The sequence below is a fragment of the Triplophysa dalaica genome, chromosome 12, assembly GCF_015846415.1.
Source record: "Triplophysa dalaica isolate WHDGS20190420 chromosome 12, ASM1584641v1, whole genome shotgun sequence".
NCBI lineage: Eukaryota > Metazoa > Chordata > Actinopteri > Cypriniformes > Nemacheilidae > Triplophysa > Triplophysa dalaica.
Genome location: NC_079553.1, coordinates 17,999,469 through 18,022,521, shown reverse-complemented (window position 1 = coordinate 18,022,521; position 23,053 = coordinate 17,999,469). Strand labels below are relative to the sequence as shown.

Genomic DNA, 23,053 nt, shown 5'->3' with positions numbered 1-23,053 from the left:
AGTTTAGGAGATTATTTGTCCAGACGTATGTAATCAGTTATGGCTATGGGATGACAACAGGCATCCGAATGTACTGTTCTAATAATAGTTCTAAAGTAAGTTTCCATTCTTTATGAATGTTTCTCTTTCGCCCTGAAAGCAAGGTGACCCTACTTCTGTCGGGAAACGGTCTGAGAGGCATCATCAGATACTCCGAAAAGAACTACAACTCAATTATTTGCAAAATGATAGTTAAAATGGTTGATTCCACCATTCAAGGTAAGCAGCATGAAATCACTTTAAATTTGAAGGATTATTTTATTTATCATTTTTGCTAAAGGTTCAAACGGTGTTTGCTGGACTCCCATGTGATTATGGTATTCCTCCGTTATTATGAGTTAATCGCGCCACACTTAATGTCCTCCAGAGGTCGCCATAGGCAAATATATTTTTGAAAAGCATAAAACAAGAATGTAACATTTTATAATACATCTGCTATTTAAAAGGGATTAAATATAATGTAGACTAGATTTGGCCCACGTTGATCTTCATTAACTTATCGAAGATATACATTTCGATTTTGTTTAATTATGTTTTTGAATATCTTTACTTCTCTTAAAAAGGTAATGTAGGGTTCAATGGACGAATAAATAATGCTTAAAATAAATATACATGTAAAAATAAAAGGGATTTTGTACAAGCCTGTAATTATACGATAACACCCCGTTATTTTGTGGCGGAGTGCGGACGATGAAGAGCAGCCTCTGAAGGATTCACTCTCGACTGTACCATAAAGTGCGTCAAGAAGGGGTGCCTGTAATCGACAATAGTGTAATAAAATCTTTTTTATTCGATTTTAGCCCTTCTAAAATAAAACTATTAACTTGATAAATTATAGAAACTCGATGCTTTCGTTTATTAAGGTCAGCGAGTTTTCATATACTTGTGTTGGCGTCTTTATGCACTCTTGTAAACACTCAACCGTCTCATTGGAAGCTGGTCTGATGCGATCTTACTATCTCGTCGCAGCATTTAAACTTAGGAATAGTTAGTCAAGTTAAAATGTAACTGCTACTTTGTTTATGAAGGCACATTTTCCAAGATCAAACTATGAGCTCTTCGAGTATTCCAGCGATTGGGATTCTGAGCGATGGACAAGCGAAATCAAGAATAAGAGAAAGTAAACAGAGGACCGTTTTCCCACCGGTATAGTTAGCATGCTAGCCAACTAGTTCGACTGCCTGAATTCAGCTGACCGCTTATCAATAGCCAAGTGATGATTTTATTTACCGGAGTTTGATTTCCGCGTATGTTAACTTAGCTAACAGCCCTAAATCGATATAAATAACCAAAGATCGAAGATACATTTAAAACTGGCGGCGAAAGGTAGTTTATTGTTAGCTTGCCGGCTAATTAGGGGTGCAGATGTGTTCCTGTGAGAAAGTGGATTTTAACATCACCCCACGCACCGTCACCCGGCTGATGTATGAGGCCGAACAAGATAAAAATAACGGGGGACAGTCGTCCAATGGGAGGTAAGAATTTAAACATATGTATATATATATATATATATAAATTTGATATATTTGGCTGATAGATGTATATCACTTATTTATTTTTGCCAAGTGACTGGGTTCTAAATCATTCTTAAGCATGTACTGCTGACTTTGTTTGGGAACTTTGATTTTGGGACACACCAATGTCACCCTTGTCCTTGACACTGGATTTTATGATCATGATCTTAAGGATGATCTCTTATAGTAGACTACCGTGAGAAAGTGACATAATTTGTATATGGTTGACAGAGCCTTTATGTATGACTGGTTTTAGTAAAATCTTTGTTTATATTTCACTGTCTGTTTAATGGTGCAGACAAGGTGAGAGGCCAGTGTGTTAATAGCTTGACATTGATTTGTGCAAACAAAACCTAGACGTGATTGAGCTTGTTCAAACATGCAAGTCAATAAAGTGGAAGTTCTTGCTCCTTTCATTGATAAACTGCCGTTAATCCTGTTCTGAAACTTTGACATGACTCGCCTATGAGTTTCATCAGTCACACCAATCCAATAAATTGACCAGATATAGGAAAGCATTGAAGACACTCGTGTGTTTGGGGTTGATCATTTCAGTGTAGCTCATCAGCTTGTGGCACCACTGCAATAGAAAATAAAACTTAGCAGTTACTTTTAAAGGAAGCAGAGCGCAATTGTTTCACCTTTTTCTATACCCAAAATAACCCATGAAATTGACGTGCATAAATGTTACAAATAAAAACAAGCTGAGCATCTGGTGAGATGGGCTCGGTTTTAAACATTTCAACAGGTTTCTATTTGCATGAGGGTTTATACTGCTTAAACATGCAAGTCAAATTGTCTTTAAAATAAAAAAGATTCATCAGGTAAATTGTTATGATAATACATTAGTTATCATATGTTTATTATTGTGTGAAGTGATATTTTGTCTTGGTAGGTATTTGAATGCATAATAATTCCTTCCATGTATTAAAAAGTGTAGGTTAAACAGATAGTGAAAATGATTTGTCATGTCCCTAAGTTAAATTGTTTTCGTGGCCCCATTTACTTTTCTTATTCTAAAATTAAAAAAAGAGGAATAAATCGTAATTTGTTTATCAGCTGTGATGTAAATTAGGTTAATCTTGCATTTAACCTGGAATATTCTTTCAAACATAATGGAAATCTTTTTTTTCCCTGACCTATTCTAACATACTCTGAACTAGTGAACCAGTTTTATGTTTATTTCCATTCAGCTTTTCAATTCAAGTTTTTTTTGTTGGGGCTTTATTTATAAACAGGCAGCGACAGGTGAGAGGGGAACACATTTGTAAGTAAGTAATAGGTAGTAATAGGTTTGCCTTGATCTGCTCAGTCGATCCTGTCTCTAATAAGGAGGTTATACCATACGAATATGGGAGGATGTCCAACAAGGCCAACAAATATACATTACATTTCATGTTTTGTTTAAAAAACGGTATAGCCATGGTATAAAGATGTTAAACACAAATGCAGTTTCTCCTCTCTTTAGCAGTATGACCTTATCATACCAGATGTGCAAATCACAAGAACAAGATTGCAATTTCTGTGATCTGTGCTTGTGGCTGTGAAAATAGAGACTCATTTGAAAGAAGGTTTTAATGTGGAGAAATACAAAGAAGATGGATCTAACATCAAGCAATTATGGATGCAAGCAAATTTGATTCTTCAAATGCTATTAATTCCAAATATTTAGCAAACAATTATTTGGCTATGCCCTCTATTATGTGGAAATCAGAAATTACTTTTGGATATCATTGTAACACTTAGAAGATTTGAATGAAACTGTAGCCTTGCTTTCCAACTAATGATTGGCGTGATGAAGCGGCCTCAAAGAACCTGTTATTTCCAGACAATCCTGATTCTAAAACTAAGAGAAAGAAAGTTTTAAAAAAGGCGATGGCTGTGACGCCGCCTCCTAAAATCACTGTGGCTGAACCCATTCCCATTCCAACCCTGAACGTTCTCCCTCCATCTTCCGACACGGAGTCATGGTCATGCTCGCCAAGCCCACGGCCTCACCGGAACCGTTCCCGCAGCCGAATACGCGAGAGGAAGAAGCACAAAGTGAAGCAAGAGCAGGTACCAGATAAAAACTGGGATACAGAGACAGGAGAAAGTGGTCAAAGTTTGTCATGTTCTTCTACGCTGTCTCTAATGGTGTCCAATGTAGAAGAGGAGGAGCAGGGAAGCCCCTCCGTGCTTCTCCCACCCCCGTCTCGCTCCCGGAGCTCCTCATTAAGCAGACGTTCTCGCTGGTCTTTGCGTAGCCTTCTCAACAAGGACTCAGATTGTGACAGCACCAGGTCAGTCTGTGTCACCGCTACACTCTGCCAGTTATACGATATTTGTAAAAAAGTTAATGCCTGATGTAGATGCGTACATACACGTATGAAAATAGGAGGAGAAGAGAACGTTTTAGACCTGGGCAGAAATGCTTTCATTAGAGTTAACTTAAACCAGCATTCTTTTGATAGAGTTGTGACATCATTCAGTCCATAATTGGATTACATAGAGGTCTTGACTATACCAGTTACATTCAAACAATTAACATCATGCTTATTAGTTTGTAATAACAGTGATTTTGTTTATTGAACACGGTCCCCAAAACCGTGTAATCCGTCAGTTTCAATAAGAGGATAGAATGGGGGATAAAAAGACCACTGAGGACAGGCGATCTTGGCAGCGGAGGGATAGAGGTGGGGCCGTATCTGAGCCGTCTGGCTCTTGCACACATCACAATTACCCACTGGGAGTGTCTGCTTTTTCTAGTGATGTCACCGCAGACCAATCAGGGGCCTGTGTTTTGATGCTGCAGCAGGCGCTGTCAGCCAGTGAAAAGGCTAGCTTGGAGAGCAAAAGGTGTTCTATACACACCACACGAACAGCTGTGCCCTTGTCCTTCTCATTTACCAACCGGTTTCGCTGACCTAGATCTTTGTGTGGGGCTGCTCAGCCTGCAATACGTTACGAGAACACAACTTGAATTGGTGCCAAGTGAACGATTTTACGAAGTTGTGGATATTGTAATTGTTGAGGTTGTTTATTTAGTTATTTGTGTTCTAGACCTTACAATTGAATCAAATCTTGTAAATGTGAGCAAACAACATTTTAAGGGTTATTTATTTGTAGGCAATCTACGATAATCTGAAATTTATGAGGTAAAGATTTATTGCTCGCTTGCAAACAGATTAATTTTGGCTGACTATAGATTCTGTCTTGTTTGTTTAGCAATGTTTGTGGGATGTTTATCTTTCCAAAATCAATGCGAGTTTCTGACATGTGAGTTTGCATAAAGACAAAAAGAGGGCCAAGGTTTGTGTTTTGCCGCTATTTTAAAATTCCAATTTATAGATTAAAGATACAGAAATAGATTGTTGTACCTTACACTGTTGCACGAAAAGTAAGGATGGTTTTTAAAACCTTCTGTGTCAACATCATTTGGATTTGTCTCCCCGCCTGTGTAGTTCACTCTGTTGACGCAGATTGCTTCTAAAGCTAAAGATTTCATTTGTCTAAGCCTATTTGTGATCCTTTGGCCATTTCGAGCACGACATACTTTTGATCTCCTCCTCATGCCATAGGGTGAGATCCTGCACAAACTTGGTTGACTCCTCAATAATTTGTGTTTTGCAGTCATTTTTCATTGATCCCAAACAAATTAATTGTTTTATATTGTCTGGTGAAGATACTTAGAACAAAAACAAGAAAGGTAACATTTACCTTTATATGAATTTATTTAGCAGATGCAAATGTATATAAAACAGGGAGAATTAATTAGTCTTAAAATTGAGAAAAGCCATAAACAATTTTTAAAAACTGAATATCTTTGAGGATCGGAGTGTCACCATATATCTTAAAAAAATGCTGTTGTGGTTCACGAAGCGTAAAATATGTTTTAGAGTTGTGGGTTGGAGTTTTGGGCATACTTTATTTTTTAAGTCTTACCTCTTACCCTACATACTGAGATTAAAGCAGCCTCTCAAGAAAACAGATTAAAAACAAAGCAGTTGGATACGTGTTTCTGGTAAGTTTTTGACTTCAACTCCCTCAATTGAAATGCATTTGTGGCATTCTCCTCTGAAGTGTTTCAACACATTTAACTGACTTTCGCTTCCACATGAACTCAACACTACAGATAATACTTATGGGTTGGTCCTGGTGTGCAGATGTAAAGAGAGGCCAACTGTCTGAAACCGTGTTGAATCCCTCCTCCACACAGTGCATCCTCTTTTCTCCTCCCCCCCCCCCCCCCCCCCCGTGTGTAGGTTGCAGTAGGATTGCCCAAGCGCGCATGGTGGAGACCGGTGTGGTCGTTGCGTTTGAAAGGAAGAACAACCGAGGTCTGGCACCTGTTTTCGGATGGAGATGTTAAACAGTCGGGTTTTGTTTGACTAGAATCGATGGCGAGACAGAGGACGATGCGTAACGCGTTCGGGCTGGTTAATCTGAATGTACCGTCTGACGTATCGGCGCAGTGCCATATAGAGCGGCTACTGTAAACCTGGACGTATCGCGCATTGAATCCTCAAAACACCCAATGACATGTTCGAGTAAGTATCACAGGATTTACGCAATGTGAACCGGTACTTTGCTTATAAAAACAAAGCTTGTTAACGTTGCATGACGATACATTTTCATCAGTTGCTCGTGCAGCATGTTGTTCTGTCGTTAAGACGCATTGCATCCCAAACTGCACTCATGACAGCGACATATTTATGATGAGACCTCCCATGCGCAAATGATTCCATTAACGTGCGCTGTAGTTTTACTTTACTTATGTCCCGGTGCACATGCACATCTTGGCTCACGTTTTTTTTCTGCTCATTTGCATCAGCTCACGAGGTATCGATGTCGGTAACTGAAGCTCCATGTACCGTATTGGTATTTTTAGCCTCGGCAATAGACCGCCCATTCATTCGGTTGACATTTTCTGAAAACGAGTCCGGGTAGAAACAGACTCTTTCAACATATAGAGTTATACAGTGTCTAGAACGTCACACGGTTGTTTCCGTTTACTATTTATTCAGCTTGTTGTTGGAATGTTATTGACCTCGCGTGCTGCCCTGGTGCACTGTCTGTCTCGCGAGAATCCGCGAGATGAACGTGTTGTCGGTTCTGCTAATGGCTGAAGGCCATGAAATGCATTATTTAGTTCTCGCCCAGTTCCTGAAAACGTAATTATTGTTGAAAAGTTGTTTGTTGCTGAGTCACATTCCACCTTCCGACTAGACCAGCCTGTTCATTCGGAGGGGTTTTCCTGCGATCCTGCCAGCCAGGTAACCTGGGAGACTCTGATATTTGCCCCACCCCCTTTTGTTTCCAAGACAACACAATAGGGGATTCAAGCAGATATGACGCAGGCCAAAGTTGTTAGATATAAGAGTACAACAATATATAAGAGCTTAAAGAGTTAACATTTAACCAGTTTAGTGAAAGCGATGTAAAAAGCATATTTTGATTGTTGTTTTTATAAATACATGGCACATTTTATGATCATACTATAGTACAGTATTATCTGATTTATCACCTTTTCAGTTTTTCTACTATACCATGGTAATCGTTTTTGGTGAAATGACTTCTAATATATATATATTGTACATAATTTTTTTTTTTTTGTAGTGGCTAACATTGTTATAGTAGTAATAATTTAAATGGAATGTAGCAAAAACTGGTTACCATGAAAAGTACCAGAGTAACTGTATCATTGCCCCAGCGCAGTTCCCTTCTTAATAAGGTCAATTGTTTTTCTTTTGTCTATGATGTGCTCATCTTGCAGCAGGCCTGTTTCATTGATCTGTTGATTGTGTTTCTGACTGCTGCCTTGGGTTTGTAATAGGTTTTATTACCTTCTCATCTTTTGCTGAGTGCAATGCAATCTATGGAATATAATTGAGAGGTGATTTATGTGGTATTAAAATGTATTTCACATGCTTTCAAGCATACTCTTTGACAGCAATTCTCATATGTCTCATCATACTGATCAAATGTCGGGCAACAGATAAGCCTTTGTGTTTGTGTACAGAAGTACCTTTCTGTGTTGCCACCTTTATTTTACGGTAACTGGAATGGAACGGTACGATGGAAACTATTATTATTAGTATAAATATGGTCTTTATCCCTGGGGTTTGACCTGAATTTATAACATGGGGACCAATGCTGGAGATCCAAGCAGCTTGTTCTTGTATTTTTAAAGGCATAGTTCCCCCGAAAAAAAATCTGTCATCATTTATTTACCCTCATGTCATTTTGAAATCTGTATTACTTTTTTCTTCTGTGGAACACCAAAGAAGATATTTTGAGAAATGTCTCAGTGGTTTTGCATACATTCAATAGGGGCCAGTGATTTACTTTTGTGTTCTGCAGAAGAAGAAAAAACAGGTGTTTGGAAAGATCGATTATTTTTGGGTGAACTTATACAATTAAGCCAATTGGGAAATTGATTTTTAGCAGGCTAATTATAAAGCACATTATTGGGGTTTTGACTTACCCTCAAACCCAAATGTATGTCTGTAAACCTACAGATGTTTGTAACCAGAATGGGTTGGTTGTAAATCAATACATGATGTTTTGTCAATAGTGGATAAACCTTGCCCACACTGACACATTCTTGTGCAAGATCTTGCTGACCTGAAGTACTGTTGAACCACAGCACTGAAATGCCAGAAGACTGTCTGATCCCGGCGTCTGTATCTCCTGTCTGACTTGACTTTTCTCCTCCTGCAGTACAGCCAGTAATTCTCCACGCAGCACTCCTGGCAGCTCGCCCTCCCTGCGCCGGCGCATGCTGGGAGGCAGAGCCAGCGAAGGGGAGATGGGCGGGGACAGAGCCTGTGGGGGTACGGATACCCCCCTGCCTCCTACCCCCACCCCATCAACCTCATCCTACCCACTCGCAGCACGGCACTTCACTCGCAATGCCAAGGTACTACGATCACACCAAGGGCTAAATAGATTAATAAAGCCATCTTCTAATGTCTTCACTCACCACTCAAATACTGATTCCTGAATCAATCTGTAGATCCACTTTTGAGGGATAAAAGAGCTAAACTTCTAAATGTGTTACGCCCATTTCTAAAGAAATGGATTCAGTTGGCAGTTAATGAACAGTTCACTCAACAAAATCTACAATTCTGTCAACACATACTATCTTTCATCCGTGGGACACAAAAAAGAAACGGTGCAGAATGGTTTTCAATGCTACCTCAAACACAGATTAAAATAACATTTGTTAATTTAACTTTGTATATTTGTTATTAGTTAACAAATAAGAGTAACTTATGAACTTTTAAATAGTAACTGCACTTTACCAGTTGTGTATGAAATGTAACCAGTGTTCTTATTTTTCTTTCTATACCAGAAAATGCAGAGCTGGTATAATGTAAGTATCATTAGGATCTTTTAAGGTTCACACCTCTGTGTTTTGTGCATTTTCTGATAGTGCTGATTTTCTCCGGTCCGCAGGTCCTCAGCCCCACATATAAACAGAGGAACGAAGACTTCCGCAAACTATTTAAAAAGCTGCCTGATACAGAGCGTCTCATAGTGGGTTAGTGTCATTACTTCTTGAGTAGTTACTCATAAAATGAGAAATGTTGTTTTAAAGGAGCAGTGATTCAAGATGTGATGATCACATGACCTCTTGTTTTTTTATGTAGACTACTCCTGTGCACTGCAGAAGGATATATTGCTGCAAGGACGTCTTTACCTGTCTGAGAACTGGCTTTGCTTCTACAGTAATATCTTTCGATGGGAGACTACGGTAAATCACAAACGTTTAAAGCAACATTACAGAACTTTGGCTTATGGTTCCCCCATGTGGTTGATAAGCGCAATTGTCTTTTATCTGTCTTAAATACTGTCGCTGTATAAGCTTCCACATGGGCAGCGCAATACACGTGAATTTGTTGACTAAGCAGAAGCCACTGTTACATCACTTCATAAACTGTGCATGTATTAAAGCACTCATTTGGCTCCCGTGATGTACACTACTGGGCTATACTAATATCTCAAACTAGATTCTGAGGTAGCAGTTGGTTGTTAGCCGTCAGCGCATAGCGTGGCAGCTACATAGCAGCTAATGTTAGCTACTTAACACATTTTCAGTCACCCAGAACACAACGCATGGACGTGAATGTGTTTAGTAACCAACACAAATAATTTTCTGTAGTTATATTTTCGAAAACACACTGGGGAGCAGGCGTTGTGCTTTTTTGTAATAGGTGCAATCACTTCCTTACACTCAACTTGCTATCGGAATAGTGCCTAGCATGGTAACTATAGATACTGATAATATTAATCTAGGCGCATGACCTAAGGAATCAGCAACTTTTGACGAAAAAACATTTATTGTGGTTTGATGGTCATTGTTTACTAGCATAACACTCAATTCGTGGCGAGGCACGATCATGCTATGAATCTATTGAGACCCGGCAACATAACATTATCTCTAGTCTACCTTAACGATTATAAATTGTGAACCAGTAATGTTAGTTTGCCAATCAACAACCTGAGCACAGCCTAATGACTAATAGGCTCAAAAGTACTGGTCAGTAAGAAATATTTTACATTTAAGACTTTCAAATCCAGTAGCAGCCATAGTGATGGTTTGGAGACTTGCATTGAACTAGATCATTTCGTCTTATTGTGAGATGTTGGCTAACTTCACCCAGGCTACGAGTAAAATATGACGTATGCCATAAAGCAGGTGATGGGCCCGGCTTGTGAACGTACACGCACACCAAAGTTACAAGTGTGATTTCACCCGATAGAGGGCTTCTTAGGTAGCAGCGACAGTAAAATTAAAGTTGTCCTACCACTAAAATAATTTTAGAGAGATTATTTTAGAGTCGAAAAACTCTGTAATGTTGCTTTAACATATGGACCGAAAGATTTTCTTTTGGTTTTGTGTAGTTATAGAAATATTTATTTCCTAAAATGAAAATGTGGAGGAATGAAAATATGAAGGGATTTATGTGCCACATTTCTACAGATGGACAGGCTGTTATTAAAACGGGCTGTGTGGTTGTCACATACTGTACCTGTCATAAATATGCAAATCAAACAGTTAATGCATTACAAATATACAGTGTGATATTAAAAAATCTGCTATTGTGAAAAGTAACTTTCTCTCCCTTTATCCCTTCATCTCCCAGATAACCATACTGCTGAAAGATGTGACGAGTCTTACCAAGGAGAAGACGGCCAAACTCATCCCAAACGCCATCCAGATTAGCACTGAACACGAGAAGGTACCCTGCCAGAACATATTGGACTTCTTTTCTAAAATGACCAAAGATGTGTCTTTGTTAGGCTCATTTTGAATATCCTAGCTAATAAATACCCACCATTGGTTTTGTATCTTTCTCCAGCACTTTTTCACATCATTTGGAGCTAGGGATCGCAGCTACATGATGATTTTCAGATTGTGGCAGAATGCCTTGATGGATAAGGTGGGAATCTTCTTTCAAGTTTGTATTTGGTTTGTACTGGCAGAACACGTTTTAAATCTGTAAAAAAAATAACCGACAGTTTCCTGTCAGCGTCCTCGCTGCATATTTGTGATGTGTAAGCACATTTATATGGCAGTTGACCAATATCGCTTTGGAGAATGGCCATGACACTTAACACTTGGCATGCTGTGCAGATGGCGACTACAGATGAATCTCAATGCATGGCTACAGTTTATTTCACTAACGAAGAACTGAAGACGGTTGCAAATATGAACATAATAAAATCAGACGACTAATGCAGTGTTTAATGTAATTAGTTTTTCAAAATGAAAATGAAAAAGTGTGTCCGTTCTGCACCACAGGCAGAAACAAACAGAATTATAATAAATGTGAAATAATATTTCGAAGCAGCTTTAAACACTGCTACATCTGCCACGGGTGTGACAGGTTTAAGATTAAATTATCTTTAAAAAATAGTGAGTGTTACCTTGGGCTTCTCAAAAACATGTAACATGTATAGCAGGGGTTTTAAAACGTTACAATGCAAGGGACCCCCAAATATGGTAAATCTTTTGTGAGGACAAAAGTAAAATACTTCCTAAAATACAGAATTATATATATTTTTTTGTATAACAGCAACATTTAAGCTGTGTAAAGAAGTGTGATATTTTAAAGACAAGATATTGAATAATTGACTAAAAAGGAGTAATGTTTGATGTATACTGTAAATCTGAACCTAAACAATATGTTCAAATGATTTTGTACTGTAACCATTTTAATCTTTGCAAAGCCTACTTTTCAAGGCCCAGTGAGTGAAATAAAGAGAACTGTAGTGAGAAAAGTTCACTATGAAGATACTTTTTTTTTTTTAAATATGCACGCAGCAAGACAAAACAGAGAAACTTCTACACAAATACACATGAACACTTCTAAACAAAAAATTAATCATGTTCAGTAGAATTAAAAGCTATTGCTTGGACTTGGACTTTTATTGCTTAAAAACTGTTATTTAGCATAGAAGTTATTCGCTTTGGTAAAGATTAAGCGAACGTTGCACATTTCTTACAGATATTTTTGTTGTTCAAGTCAATGGTAATGTTTATTATGAATATTATCAATAGTAAATATACAACGCCTTGCAAAAGTATTCATCCCCCTTCATTTTATTTGCATCTTATGTTGCTGCCTTATCTTAAACTACTTTAAATAAAAATAAATTAATCTACCCTCCATGCACAATAATGACAAAACAAAAAACAAATTTATTAGAAATTAAAAACTGAAATAAGTACATTGCATAAGTACTCATACCAATTTCTGGGACACTTGAAATGTAGCTCCGAAGCATTGGTTTTGCTTTTTGATGTTTCTACATTTAGACCTCAAATTAAATTGAAATTGATAGTATGATTTGGAGCTGCACATACCTCTCAATAAAAGGTGCAAAAGCTGAATATGCATATCAAAGAAAAAACCAAGACAGGATTGTATCAAGACTCATATCTGGGGTAAACTTCTGAAAGAAATCTGCTCTGTTGAAGGTTTGCTCTCCTGTTTTTGCCAAGTGGTTTATATCCTTAGGACAACATTATGTTGACCCTGGGAGAACTTTTAAATCAACCAATCAGATTTCAGAAATAAGTTTACAGTTTATTTTAAGTTTAATCTTCCAACAAGGATTAGGTGCTTTTAGACCATTGTTTTTCACCTATCATTTTCCTCTGATTTTAGGGGTAAGTTATGGTTAGGGTTGGGGTTTGTTGTGGGTTTAAGTTTTATTTATAAAAAATTTGTCCTTAGGTCAACAAAATATGTTGTCCTGAGGACATCAGTCACTTGGCAAAATCAGGTTGAGCATTGAAGATTCACAGAAGCATGTAGCCCCATTAATCCTTAACGAAGAGCGTTGGAACCACCAAATCTCTTACTTGATCTGACCTCCTGTCCAAACCGAGACATCGATGAAGATGGGTCGTGGTTTGAACAGTGACCAAGAAGTTGATGATCACTCTGGTTGATCTCCATGATCATATATGGAGGTGGGAGAAACTTGCAGAAGGACAAACATTACTGCAACACTCCACCAATATAAGCTTTATTGCAGAGTGGCCAGACTCAAGCCTTGCTCAGTGAACACGCATGAAAGCTTGAAGTATGCAAAAACATACCTTTCAACGAATCCTTCAAACTGTCAGAAACAAGATTCACTGATCTGATGAATCTCAGTTTCATGCATCATGTCTGGAGAAAACCAGGCACTGATCAACGCCTGTACAATACCGTCTCAACAATACAGTCACAGTGGTGGAAATCACACTTTATGATGTCATGATGTGGGGGAGTTTTTTGCAGCAGTAGGGTCTGGGGCATTTGTCACAGTAGATGAAATGCTCAACGGGACAAAATACAGAGATGATGATCATGAAAACCTAGCCCAGAACATTCAGAACCTCAGACAGGGCAGATGATCCTAAGCACAGCTAAAACAATGCAAGATTGGCTTGTGGACAACTCTGTCTTTGTGCTTGAGAGGTCCAGCAACTGCTTCATCCAACCTGATTTCGAGTGGATCTGAGGAGAAGAACAGCATAAAATGGCGAAATGCAGACGTGTCAAGCTTGTCACATCATACCCAAAAAGATTTGAGTCTGAAAAGGTGCTTTAAACAACTACTGAGTTCAGGGTATGAATACTTATGCAATGTACTTATTTGAGATTTTTTCATTAAATTTGCGAAGTTCTAAGTCACAAATCTGTTTTTGTTTTGACATTATTGTGCATGGAGTGTAGATTAATATACAAAAAATAATTTAAAGTAGTTTAAGATTAGACAGCAACAAGATGTGAATTAAATGAAGGGGGATGAATACTTTTGCAAGACACTAAACTTAACGTTGCTTTTGGTGTAAATTCCTTCTTTTCTATCACTTTTGATGTTTAATTTCTGTCAGGCACCTCACTAAAATGTAAAACGTCTTCTCTTCATATAGCAGGAAACTTCTTTTAGCTTTTTAGCATTAGCGGGTTAATTTATGTCATGAAATAGCACTTTAAATTTTTAAATGCTACGTCATCACCTTTGCCTCTCAGAAATTGAGTTAAAGCTTGTTTTAAGTGGCCATTATCAAGGCTTCTAAAGTACTGAGAATATTGTTTGCTTTCCACAGACTTTGTCTCCCAAGGAGCTGTGGCACATAGTTCATCAGTGTTACGGCACTGAACTGGGCCTGACCAGTGAAGACGACGACTACGTCTCCCCTACTGCTGAACATATGAACGGCCTGCTGTGAGTCCACGCTGAGAGAAATCTGTTCATAAAACATGCTTATTAAATTTACCTTACGCACAGGAACAGTTCGTAATAATCTGCATATTTTCTTGAGAGCACTTGTAATGTTAAGAAAAGCGCAAAAAACTGATTAAATGATGTGGTTGGATATATACTGTATCTGACTCTCATGTTTACATGTCCACTTTGGACTTTTTGTTGAGATATTTGGCAACACTGCTCATATCCGACCACCTCTCTTCTCCAGGCCTGCTGAGGAGTCTGTCTCCGTCACTGACCTACTGGATCTGGGTTCAGTGCCAGGGTTTCCCGCGGGCTCCTCTCCCCCCTCTTCTGCCTCCGTACTTCCCTGCGCTTCAGGATCTTCGCCCCCATCCTCCTCTTCCTCGTCCTGTCAGCCCGTGGAGATCCCATCTCCTAGAGTCAGCGCCGAACCTGAGCCTAGCCCACCTAGCTCTCTGAGTTCACTGCCCCCCATCACGCAATCCTCACAGTCTGGAGCTTCGCCATCCTCAACTGTGAGTGTCCAAGTGACTTTGGTCAATTGTCTGGCAAGTTGAACTTTCTCATTTTGTTTAACCATTTTGTGACCAAATAACAAGAAATCATTTAGTTTTAGATTTCATGTAGATTTCTGATGAATTTTACATTCACTTTTTTTATACAATATTATAAAACGGTTTTTCAGTAAAGCCTTGCTTATTCTTCTCAATCTTTTGAATGAGCGGTTAATTCTTTTCTTTTTCTTTTATAGATCTTTGAGGAAGGCGGGGACAGCCTGTCAGAGTCAGCCAATCAGACGCCTCAGTCCCCTTCCATTATTCTGAACACCCTGGGAAACCTCTCCTCATTGGATATGACCAACGATGAGGAGCTCCCCACTGACCTCAGCAATTCCTCTGACACCCAGGAGGAAAGTGAGTAACTGTCTTCCCGCTTTTTCTCAGAACCAAGCATGAAAGTATCATCTCACACTATTACAACATGTCCTAAACAACCAGCTGTTTTTCTGATCAAACTGTGACAGTCGTTTTTTAGAAAGTGTTACTGACAAACAGGATATTGTGTTGTTTGCATTTATTTTTGTCACCGTGAGAACAGTAGATGGATATTATTAAACATCATGTCATGATTGTGTCATGTCTCTTCATGGTAAGAACGTGGTGTAGAGATGACAGAACCTCTAAGATTTCTTAGTAACCTTTTTTGAATTCTCTGCAGGTGAGGTTGAATCCTTCTGTGCCGACCTCAACGGTCGATTGCATTTCAACACAGTTGTTCATATGAACGTGGACAAGCTCCACGACCTTCTCTTCGCGGACACAAACTTCATACAGCATCTCTTCTCCCAGCGTCACTTCACCGGTAAAAAGAGCGAGCTGCTTTCCTGCTTATCAATGCTTGCGTTTGTCCGGATGAAAAGCAAATATCAGCAAGACCAATTGAGATGCTAGATACGTGTGGTCTCTGATTGCGCTGCTGACTTTCTTGCATGGATGCTTTTTGCTGTGGTGTTGCCTTTTTCTGCAGCTTCTAGTGTTCGACTGGCCCCTTTTGGCCCTCTTCCATCTCTTCTTTTTTTTGCGTTTTTTTCATAGGGGCCTTTGTGAAGCTAATGAGCTTTCAGTTATTGAATTTCACTGTATTGTAAAGCACAAATTTCGTGAAGTGTTGTAGGAAAGAGCATAAATCCATTTATTGTTCATACTGTATTTCTGGTGGGGTTATGAGCAGTGCTCTGTGTATCCTGGCCAATTCATCTCACAATAATGTAAATAATACAGTAGGAATGTGCAATTCATGGAAAATTAATCACAATCGTCAGTTTTGGCCTTCGACAATGACAAAAACAAAGAATCAAGGTTATTGTGTCTTATTCCATTTTTAGGTCCTGTCATTTCTTGTGGTTTAAATCCACATCGCACACCTTTTCTTATAGCGGTTCACCTGTGCTATTTCTTAAAATTACATGTCAGTTGATTATTCAGTTTTTTTTTTCATCAGTTAGTGTGCAATCGTGTTAAATAATCAAATTTCATTATTGGCCGAAAAAATAAATAATAATAAATAATTTTTGTTATAATGGAGCAGCCCTATTATAACGCCATATGATATCCAGTGTAATATGAATTCAAAAAAATCATGTTTTTGTTTGATGCTGATTTAAACAAGGTTTACTTTTATTTTTATAAACATTTATTACCAAAGTGTCTTTTTCATAATTTTTTCTAGGTAACTTTCGTTTTTCAATTTGATTATAAAAGGATGAATTCTTATAAAGTAAATTAGAAAAATGTTTAAAATGTTGTAGTCAAAGGAGTGAGGGGTTCTATAGCTTAGTTAAAAACTCTCACGCTAAGGTCTTTGTCTATGTTGTCTGCATGGATAACTGCCCCCTACTTTGTACCCCAACAAGTGCTCTGACTGTAACCTCTCTCTCTCTCTCTCTCTCTCTCTCTCTCTCTCTCTCTCTCTCTCTCTCTCTCTCTCTCTCTCTCTCTCTCTCTCTCTCTCTCTCTCTCTCTCTCTCTCTCTCACACTTGTGTGATTGGCTCAGATCTCTCTGCACACGAATGGCAGCAGGACAGCAGCACTGGGAGCAACAGCAGAGTTCTGAGTTACACCATCGCCATCAACAATCCACTGGGCCCCAAAACTGCTCCTGTGGTGGAAACACAGGTTGGTCCAAATTACTGTTCTTCTTTCTCTGCTTTTTTGTCTTGACCCTCATTTTTAAGAACTTTGATAACACAATAGTTCTCGATGATTGCATCATTTCACCACCTACATCAGTATTTCTTTAAACCAAGTTGTGCCTCTAAGCTGGCACAATAATAAGATGTTTAAGAAATACGTTTTATTGAATATTTTACCTGGTTCTTTATTCGCTCACATTTTTATTAATTGAAATAAAATATTGTTCTAAATAATTTTTTGAATTGTACCATTTTAGTTTGTTTCAACAATTTTGTTTAGTTGAAGTTGAGACACAAAATATTAAAATAAATAAAAACTGAGGACTAAAATATAAATTAACGTATAGCAAAAAATAATAATAATAAAATGACAAAAGAATTCAAAACAATTACTAGAAATGTAACTGAAATTAACCAACCCGAAAATAAAAGTTAGATTTAATTTGCATTTCACAACAATGTAACATAATCAAAAACAAACTTTTCCAACTTCACAAGTCATGAAATACATTATTTTGTATGGAACTAACATAACAACAAGAATACATGCTTTGATTTTCACTGCCTTTTATAAAGATTATCAACAGTATCCCATAGATGAGGAACAGGCCTCATTCCTTATTATCCCTCAAAAATGAGTGTTTCACAATCAGACCCGATCTCCTCTACAGTGACTGTTTGTTATATTGCGCAGACTCTCCACAAGAACAGCACACGAGGAGAGTGTTACGTGGTGGATTCGGAGGTCATAACCTCAGGCATCCCCTACCAGGATTATTTCTACACTGTACACAGATACTGCCTCACCTCCGTCAACAAGCAGAAGAGCCGGCTCAGGTAAAACATCCTGACCATTGTTACGCTCACATTGTTACACTTCAAACGCAAACATGGCTGAGGAGAACCCATTGTGTGTGCGTCTGCAGGGTCTCGTCCAATATATGCTACAGGAAGCAGCCGTGGAGTCTTGTGAAAGCTCTGATTGAGAAGAACACTTGGAGCGGCATTGAAGAGTATTACAGACACATGGGTAAGAAGCTGTTCGGAAAACCTCTCGTATCCCATTATTAATAAAAAGTGCAACTTAAATGTTATTTTGTGTCCTGATCAGAGATGGAAGTGTGCAAGCTGGAGACGCTGTTACAGACGGATGTAACCGTAGTAAGCGCGGGGGAAGCGGCTTCTGCGGGTTCTGCCAAGACGGCTCCCGGCCTGCGCAGACGCAAACGCAACTGCCCACGCCGGGCAGGAGACCGAGAGAGGGAGGGAACGGGAGCAGGTGGTGGGGAACGAGGTGATAGGGGGAACGGAGATGAGAGAGAGAGGAGAGAAGTGGGTGAGTCGATTGCCTTAAAAAACTACAATTGCAAAACTTTGGACTAGACTTGGATATTTTGTCCATATTGGGCATCCATGTGGAGCACTCTAATAAATTATTTTCTGTTCTCCAGGTGCTCAGTATGCCAAACTAGGAGAGAGGTGGCGTGGAGCCGGCGTCAACAACAACAGTATCTCCACCATACTTCTCATCGTGAGCTTTATGTTAGTGTTCTCATCTGTGTGTGTTTGTACTGTCAGCATTGATATGAACCTCTCATAACTTAAGGCTCGCTTTATGTAAAGCAAAATTCAATCTGAACTCATTGTGGCTGCCAGGCTGTCAATGCTGGTGGTGGGTGGAGAGCTGTTTTTCACGGTTTCGTTCTACATTTTGCTCAGCTCTTATTTCTAAAGATAACATTTTTTAACAAGTATCTGTCGGTACCCTAGTGTATAGAACATATAGTCTTGGACAGCTTGTTGATCTAAACGTTATGATGATGTTGATTTCAAGGTTTTTGAGAATTATATTATCTCTTCAAAATTAAGATTACGTGATCACGCTCATGTCATGTGAAACCTACATGGATATGCAAATTGTTTTTTCCTATTATGGATGTGGATAGGGACTGGAGCTGTTTTACTATTCTTTGGAGCTTAAAGGTAGTTTTTAAATTAAAATGTAATAAATCTTTTATTCACCGCACCCCCAAAACCTATATGTGACTCTTTCATAAATGGAACACAAAATAATTCATTTTGACTAATGTTGTTTGGTTACCAACATTCTTTAAAATAAACTCTTTTGTTTTGTGCCGAAGAAATTAATTCATACCGGTTTGGAATGACATGAGGGTGTGGAAATTAGGAAATATTTTTATTATTTTTGGGTGAACGATCCCTCAAAAATCCCCAGTCCCTATCCACTTACATTATACACAGGAACAGCCTACATATTTTGCGCAGAAATCATTATGGATTTTGAATGACATGAAGTTTAATTGTATTTAAATTGTGAATATTCTTAATAACAAATATTGCAATGCTTCATAATGTCACACATAGTATTTTGAAAACAAAGGCTTTGCTAAGGAGTGTCTCTCTCTCTCTCTCTCTTTTTTTGTTTCTCCATTCTTTTGCTTACTAATATCTTCCTGCTCTTTCTCTCATCTTGTTTTTCTTGCTTCCTGCATTTAGGATCTGTGTCAGGTAGAGCCTTTGTCTTTGTGATAAAGAAAAACAAAACACCCTTTTTTGAATATAATTCCTGTTACAGCATATAACAAAGGCCGCTATATTTATATCTCTTCTCTGTAACTTCTCTAGTCTTGTGGTTCTTGTGGCATTGAACATGATGCTGTTTTACAAACTCTGGTCACTTGAACGGGCCGCACATACGCTGGAGACGTGGCACTCGTACTCTTTAACTGACAGGTACTTTTTTAAACCCTGGTTGTAATAGGAATCTCCAAATGGCGCTGATCAAGTTCACATTTTTACTCATAATTATTCATTGAGATGTTTCTCTCTCCAGTCCTCTGCCCCAGTCTGCAGGAGAGTGGGCTGAGGTCCTGCAGCTCCAGAGGCAGTTTCATCAGGCTCAGATGAACAAATGGCAGCAGATCTTACAGTCTTCTGTCACACTTCTGGATCAGGTCTGTATATGATGAATCCTTCAGAGCTGACACCCAACTCTGACTTGTTTCTATTAGACATCAGTGAGAATATTTGGAAAGCTTTTCCGGAAGTCTCTTGCTTTCTTAGATGTTTATCGAGAGAGGACCTCAGTTATCTTACATGTGTCTCTTCTTGGGTTTTCAGAATGATCTCAAACTACGCCTAGATTAGCCAGCCATAATAAAATCTTTGATCAAAAGTTAAACATCTCAATATGAACTCAAGCTTTCTCATCAAATTCATCCAAGTGCAAATGATCAGTTATGCTGTACACATTTATTTAAATATTTTTTGGAAATCGCTCAGATCATCTGGAATCAGCTCCAGGCATTTAACAATTTCTAGAAATATTGGTTGGGCCAAGCATAAAAAGTTTCTGTCATGTTTTTTCGGTATATGGTACTATTTTGTACATTTCAACAGTAAATGGTTATTGTAGTGTCCGATTATACAAATTTTAAGCAGAATATTTAATAGTACTTAATAAAGACTTGCAGAGATTGTAAACAATGTTTTTATTTTTATTGGAGATGCACTGATATATCGGCCAATTATATGTATAAGTATTTTTCACACTATAGGCCGATAAAGCCTATGATCAGGGCCGATATTTCCCGTCAATCAAAAAAAGGCTTGAAAATGCAATGAATTTATGCTCTGTATATTGAAAATGTTAAGAAACATCACCCGTCTGATGTTTAATATTAATATTCATTATATGAATTAATAACATTTAATAAAGTTATAAAATATTAATTTAACATTCAGAACATATATCGGCAGATATCATGCCGAATAATCGGTCATCAGTGGAGAAATTTAGTATCGATGCATCTCTCATTTTTTATTTATCCCGATGCATACACTCTTCATTACATTAGCGGAGAAGAGAAAATGTTTTGGATGAGAATAATGAAAACAAACCTTCTAAAACGTATAATGACACTTAAAAAGGTTGAAATGTCATTTTTCTCTTCTAATTTAGATGAAACAGTCTTTGGAGAAGCTTCACAGAGGAATGATCCCCCCAGAGGTGCAACAGGAGTCTGATTCTGCACCAGAGATGCTCTCAGATCAGTGAAGACACCCTCATTCCCTGCCCGGAAAAACAAACCGCTTATAGACTCTGACCTGTGAGGATGCCGTCCAGGATGAGACAAATCATGGAAAGGAAAATGGAGGTCTCTCTGAGCTCTTTCAGTATCAGTGAGGTTAATGTTGTGAGAACCTCTGGGTGTCCCACCTGTCCAGAGCAGAAGCTGCTGGACCTTCTACTGCTGTACAGCAAACACTCAATTATTTTATCCATAGCATAAACTCAACGAGTTTGAAGCAATAACACACACGAATGGGATCAACTATAATCCATAGAGAACATGTGACTTCCAGCTGCGCTGCATCATGAGCCGTTTCGGTCCAAACTGTTTGTCTGAGAAACACGCTTTCCAAAAAAGGAATATTTCATGAAGAAATCCAGACAGAAATCTCAGGCGTGACATCCACCTCCGGTCTACTCCTCCACAAGATCAGTTTCTCCACCTGTCCAACCGGACACATCCTTTTAGTGGAAGTTTTTTACATTTTCCTGGAAGAGACACTCCTTTGTATACGATTGTTTTTGTGACTCTATTGTTTTAATGTAAGTTCTGATTCAAAGATGTTACTGAAACTTGTACGAAGCGAGAAAGTATGTTTGACCATTACAGTATTTATTTGATAGACTTTAATCGCAGTCTTATGTCCACAGGCCGTTGTGCGTTTCTGCTCGTGTATGTGAACACGGACCAATGTACAAGGGGGTGAAATGGGGTGTACAAATATGAATTCCTATTTTAGCAATAATCATGTTGAGAAAATTGTAATGACAATTATAATCTAGGGAAATATGCAGAAAACATGGAACTGTTACAGAGCGTTAGTGAGACGGATTGTTTTTAACTATTTAACTATTGTTTTTCCCCCATTTTTACAGTTTTTAGTTGTTTTGTTTGGAAACCCTATGTGTTTATGACTTGGGGTTGAGCGGAGCTGTTTTACGTGATTATGGTGTCACGAAACTCATTGAGTTGCTGTTATCAAACTTGAACTTTTCAGCGTTACTGTAACCTCAACCGGTAAAAGTACACACCGATCCTTCAGTCTTCTTGAAGCGGGATGTTTAGGACCAACTGAAACTCAAGACCAGAAGAAACCAGAGCAGATCTGCAGGCAGTATTGCAATGTATATTTTGCTCAACTCTGTAGACGGGGGAGTCTAGCAAAAATCATGTCCACATCATATTCCACCTCAAAATCAATAGAAAAATGTTTTAATTTTTGCACACGGAGAATATTTTATTATTTATTCCATTGTGACATTTTCTGGAGATTAAGCCCCAGTTTTACAACATATTTTATTATGTTTTCATCTTATTTGCTTTTGGGTTTGTTTGTAAAACTACTTCTCATTGATAATTTTGTTGTCTAGTCTAAACATATTGAGTGTTATTTATTAAATGAAACAAAGTACAGTACATCAACTACTGCCATTTTGTATATTTTAATACATATACATCTTTTTTTTTTCACATTTCAGCACTGAGAATTTGAGCAAAATTCGGGCTTAATTGTTGTGAGAATATCACAAAGCAAAATATTCCCCAGCATCTTTTCTATTAGCAAAAAAAAACATGTTTCGGTAAAAAATAACCTTGACATGACTTTGTGAGATTCACCTGGAGGCTTTGGGTTTATTTTTTCTAGTTTGATTTGGAAAGTCTGTTACTGTTATTCCATCTGCAAATTATTCTTTTTTTGTCTCTGAATTTGTCGTCTCACTCCTCTCCCTCCTCAGGGTCTGTGTCAGAGTGACGTCTGTCTGGGGTACTGCTGTGCAAAACCCTTGCTGAGTGATTTAAGCGTGTGCTATTTATTCGGGTCAGGGAGGGAGAGAATGAGAGTGGGACTTATAGACATGATTGAAAAGATCCTTGTCAAAAATGTATAATTAAAAAAATCAACAAAATGTTTACAAAAGTTGTGCTGTGCTTTAATTAATGTTTCTGTTTTCTTTTTATACTGGAGTAAATCCATAAAGCTGATAAAATGATT

At 38.2% G+C, this 23,053-nt stretch overlaps 1 protein-coding gene across 8 annotated transcripts; it reads left to right on the top strand.

Annotated features, from left to right (window-relative positions):
* The first annotated feature begins 676 nt into the window (after positions 1–676).
* On the top strand, positions 677–22,978 carry gramd1a (GRAM domain containing 1A). 8 transcript variants are annotated; one of them, XM_056762061.1, is made up of 20 exons: positions 1,619–3,611; positions 3,703–3,835; positions 8,256–8,454; positions 8,890–8,910; positions 8,994–9,078; positions 9,188–9,291; positions 10,685–10,780; positions 10,901–10,981; positions 14,149–14,267; positions 14,518–14,821; positions 15,025–15,187; positions 15,492–15,635; positions 16,828–16,949; positions 17,661–17,803; positions 17,893–17,996; positions 18,078–18,302; positions 18,418–18,508; positions 19,613–19,720; positions 19,821–19,941; positions 20,949–22,978. In XM_056762061.1, the coding sequence occupies exons 1-20, from the start codon at positions 3,521–3,523 to the stop codon at positions 21,042–21,044; spliced, it is 2,550 nt and encodes an 849-aa protein (XP_056618039.1). In that variant the 5' UTR covers positions 1,619–3,520; the 3' UTR covers positions 21,045–22,978. The 8 variants fall into 8 exon arrangements, 6 of the variants coding, with proteins under 6 accessions (XP_056618040.1, XP_056618041.1, XP_056618039.1 ...); XM_056762062.1 differs by lacking the exons at positions 1,619–3,611; positions 3,703–3,835 and adding an exon at positions 677–1,514; XM_056762060.1 differs by having other exon boundaries at positions 1,619–3,835; positions 14,518–14,788.
* The last annotated feature ends 75 nt before the right edge of the window (positions 22,979–23,053 follow it).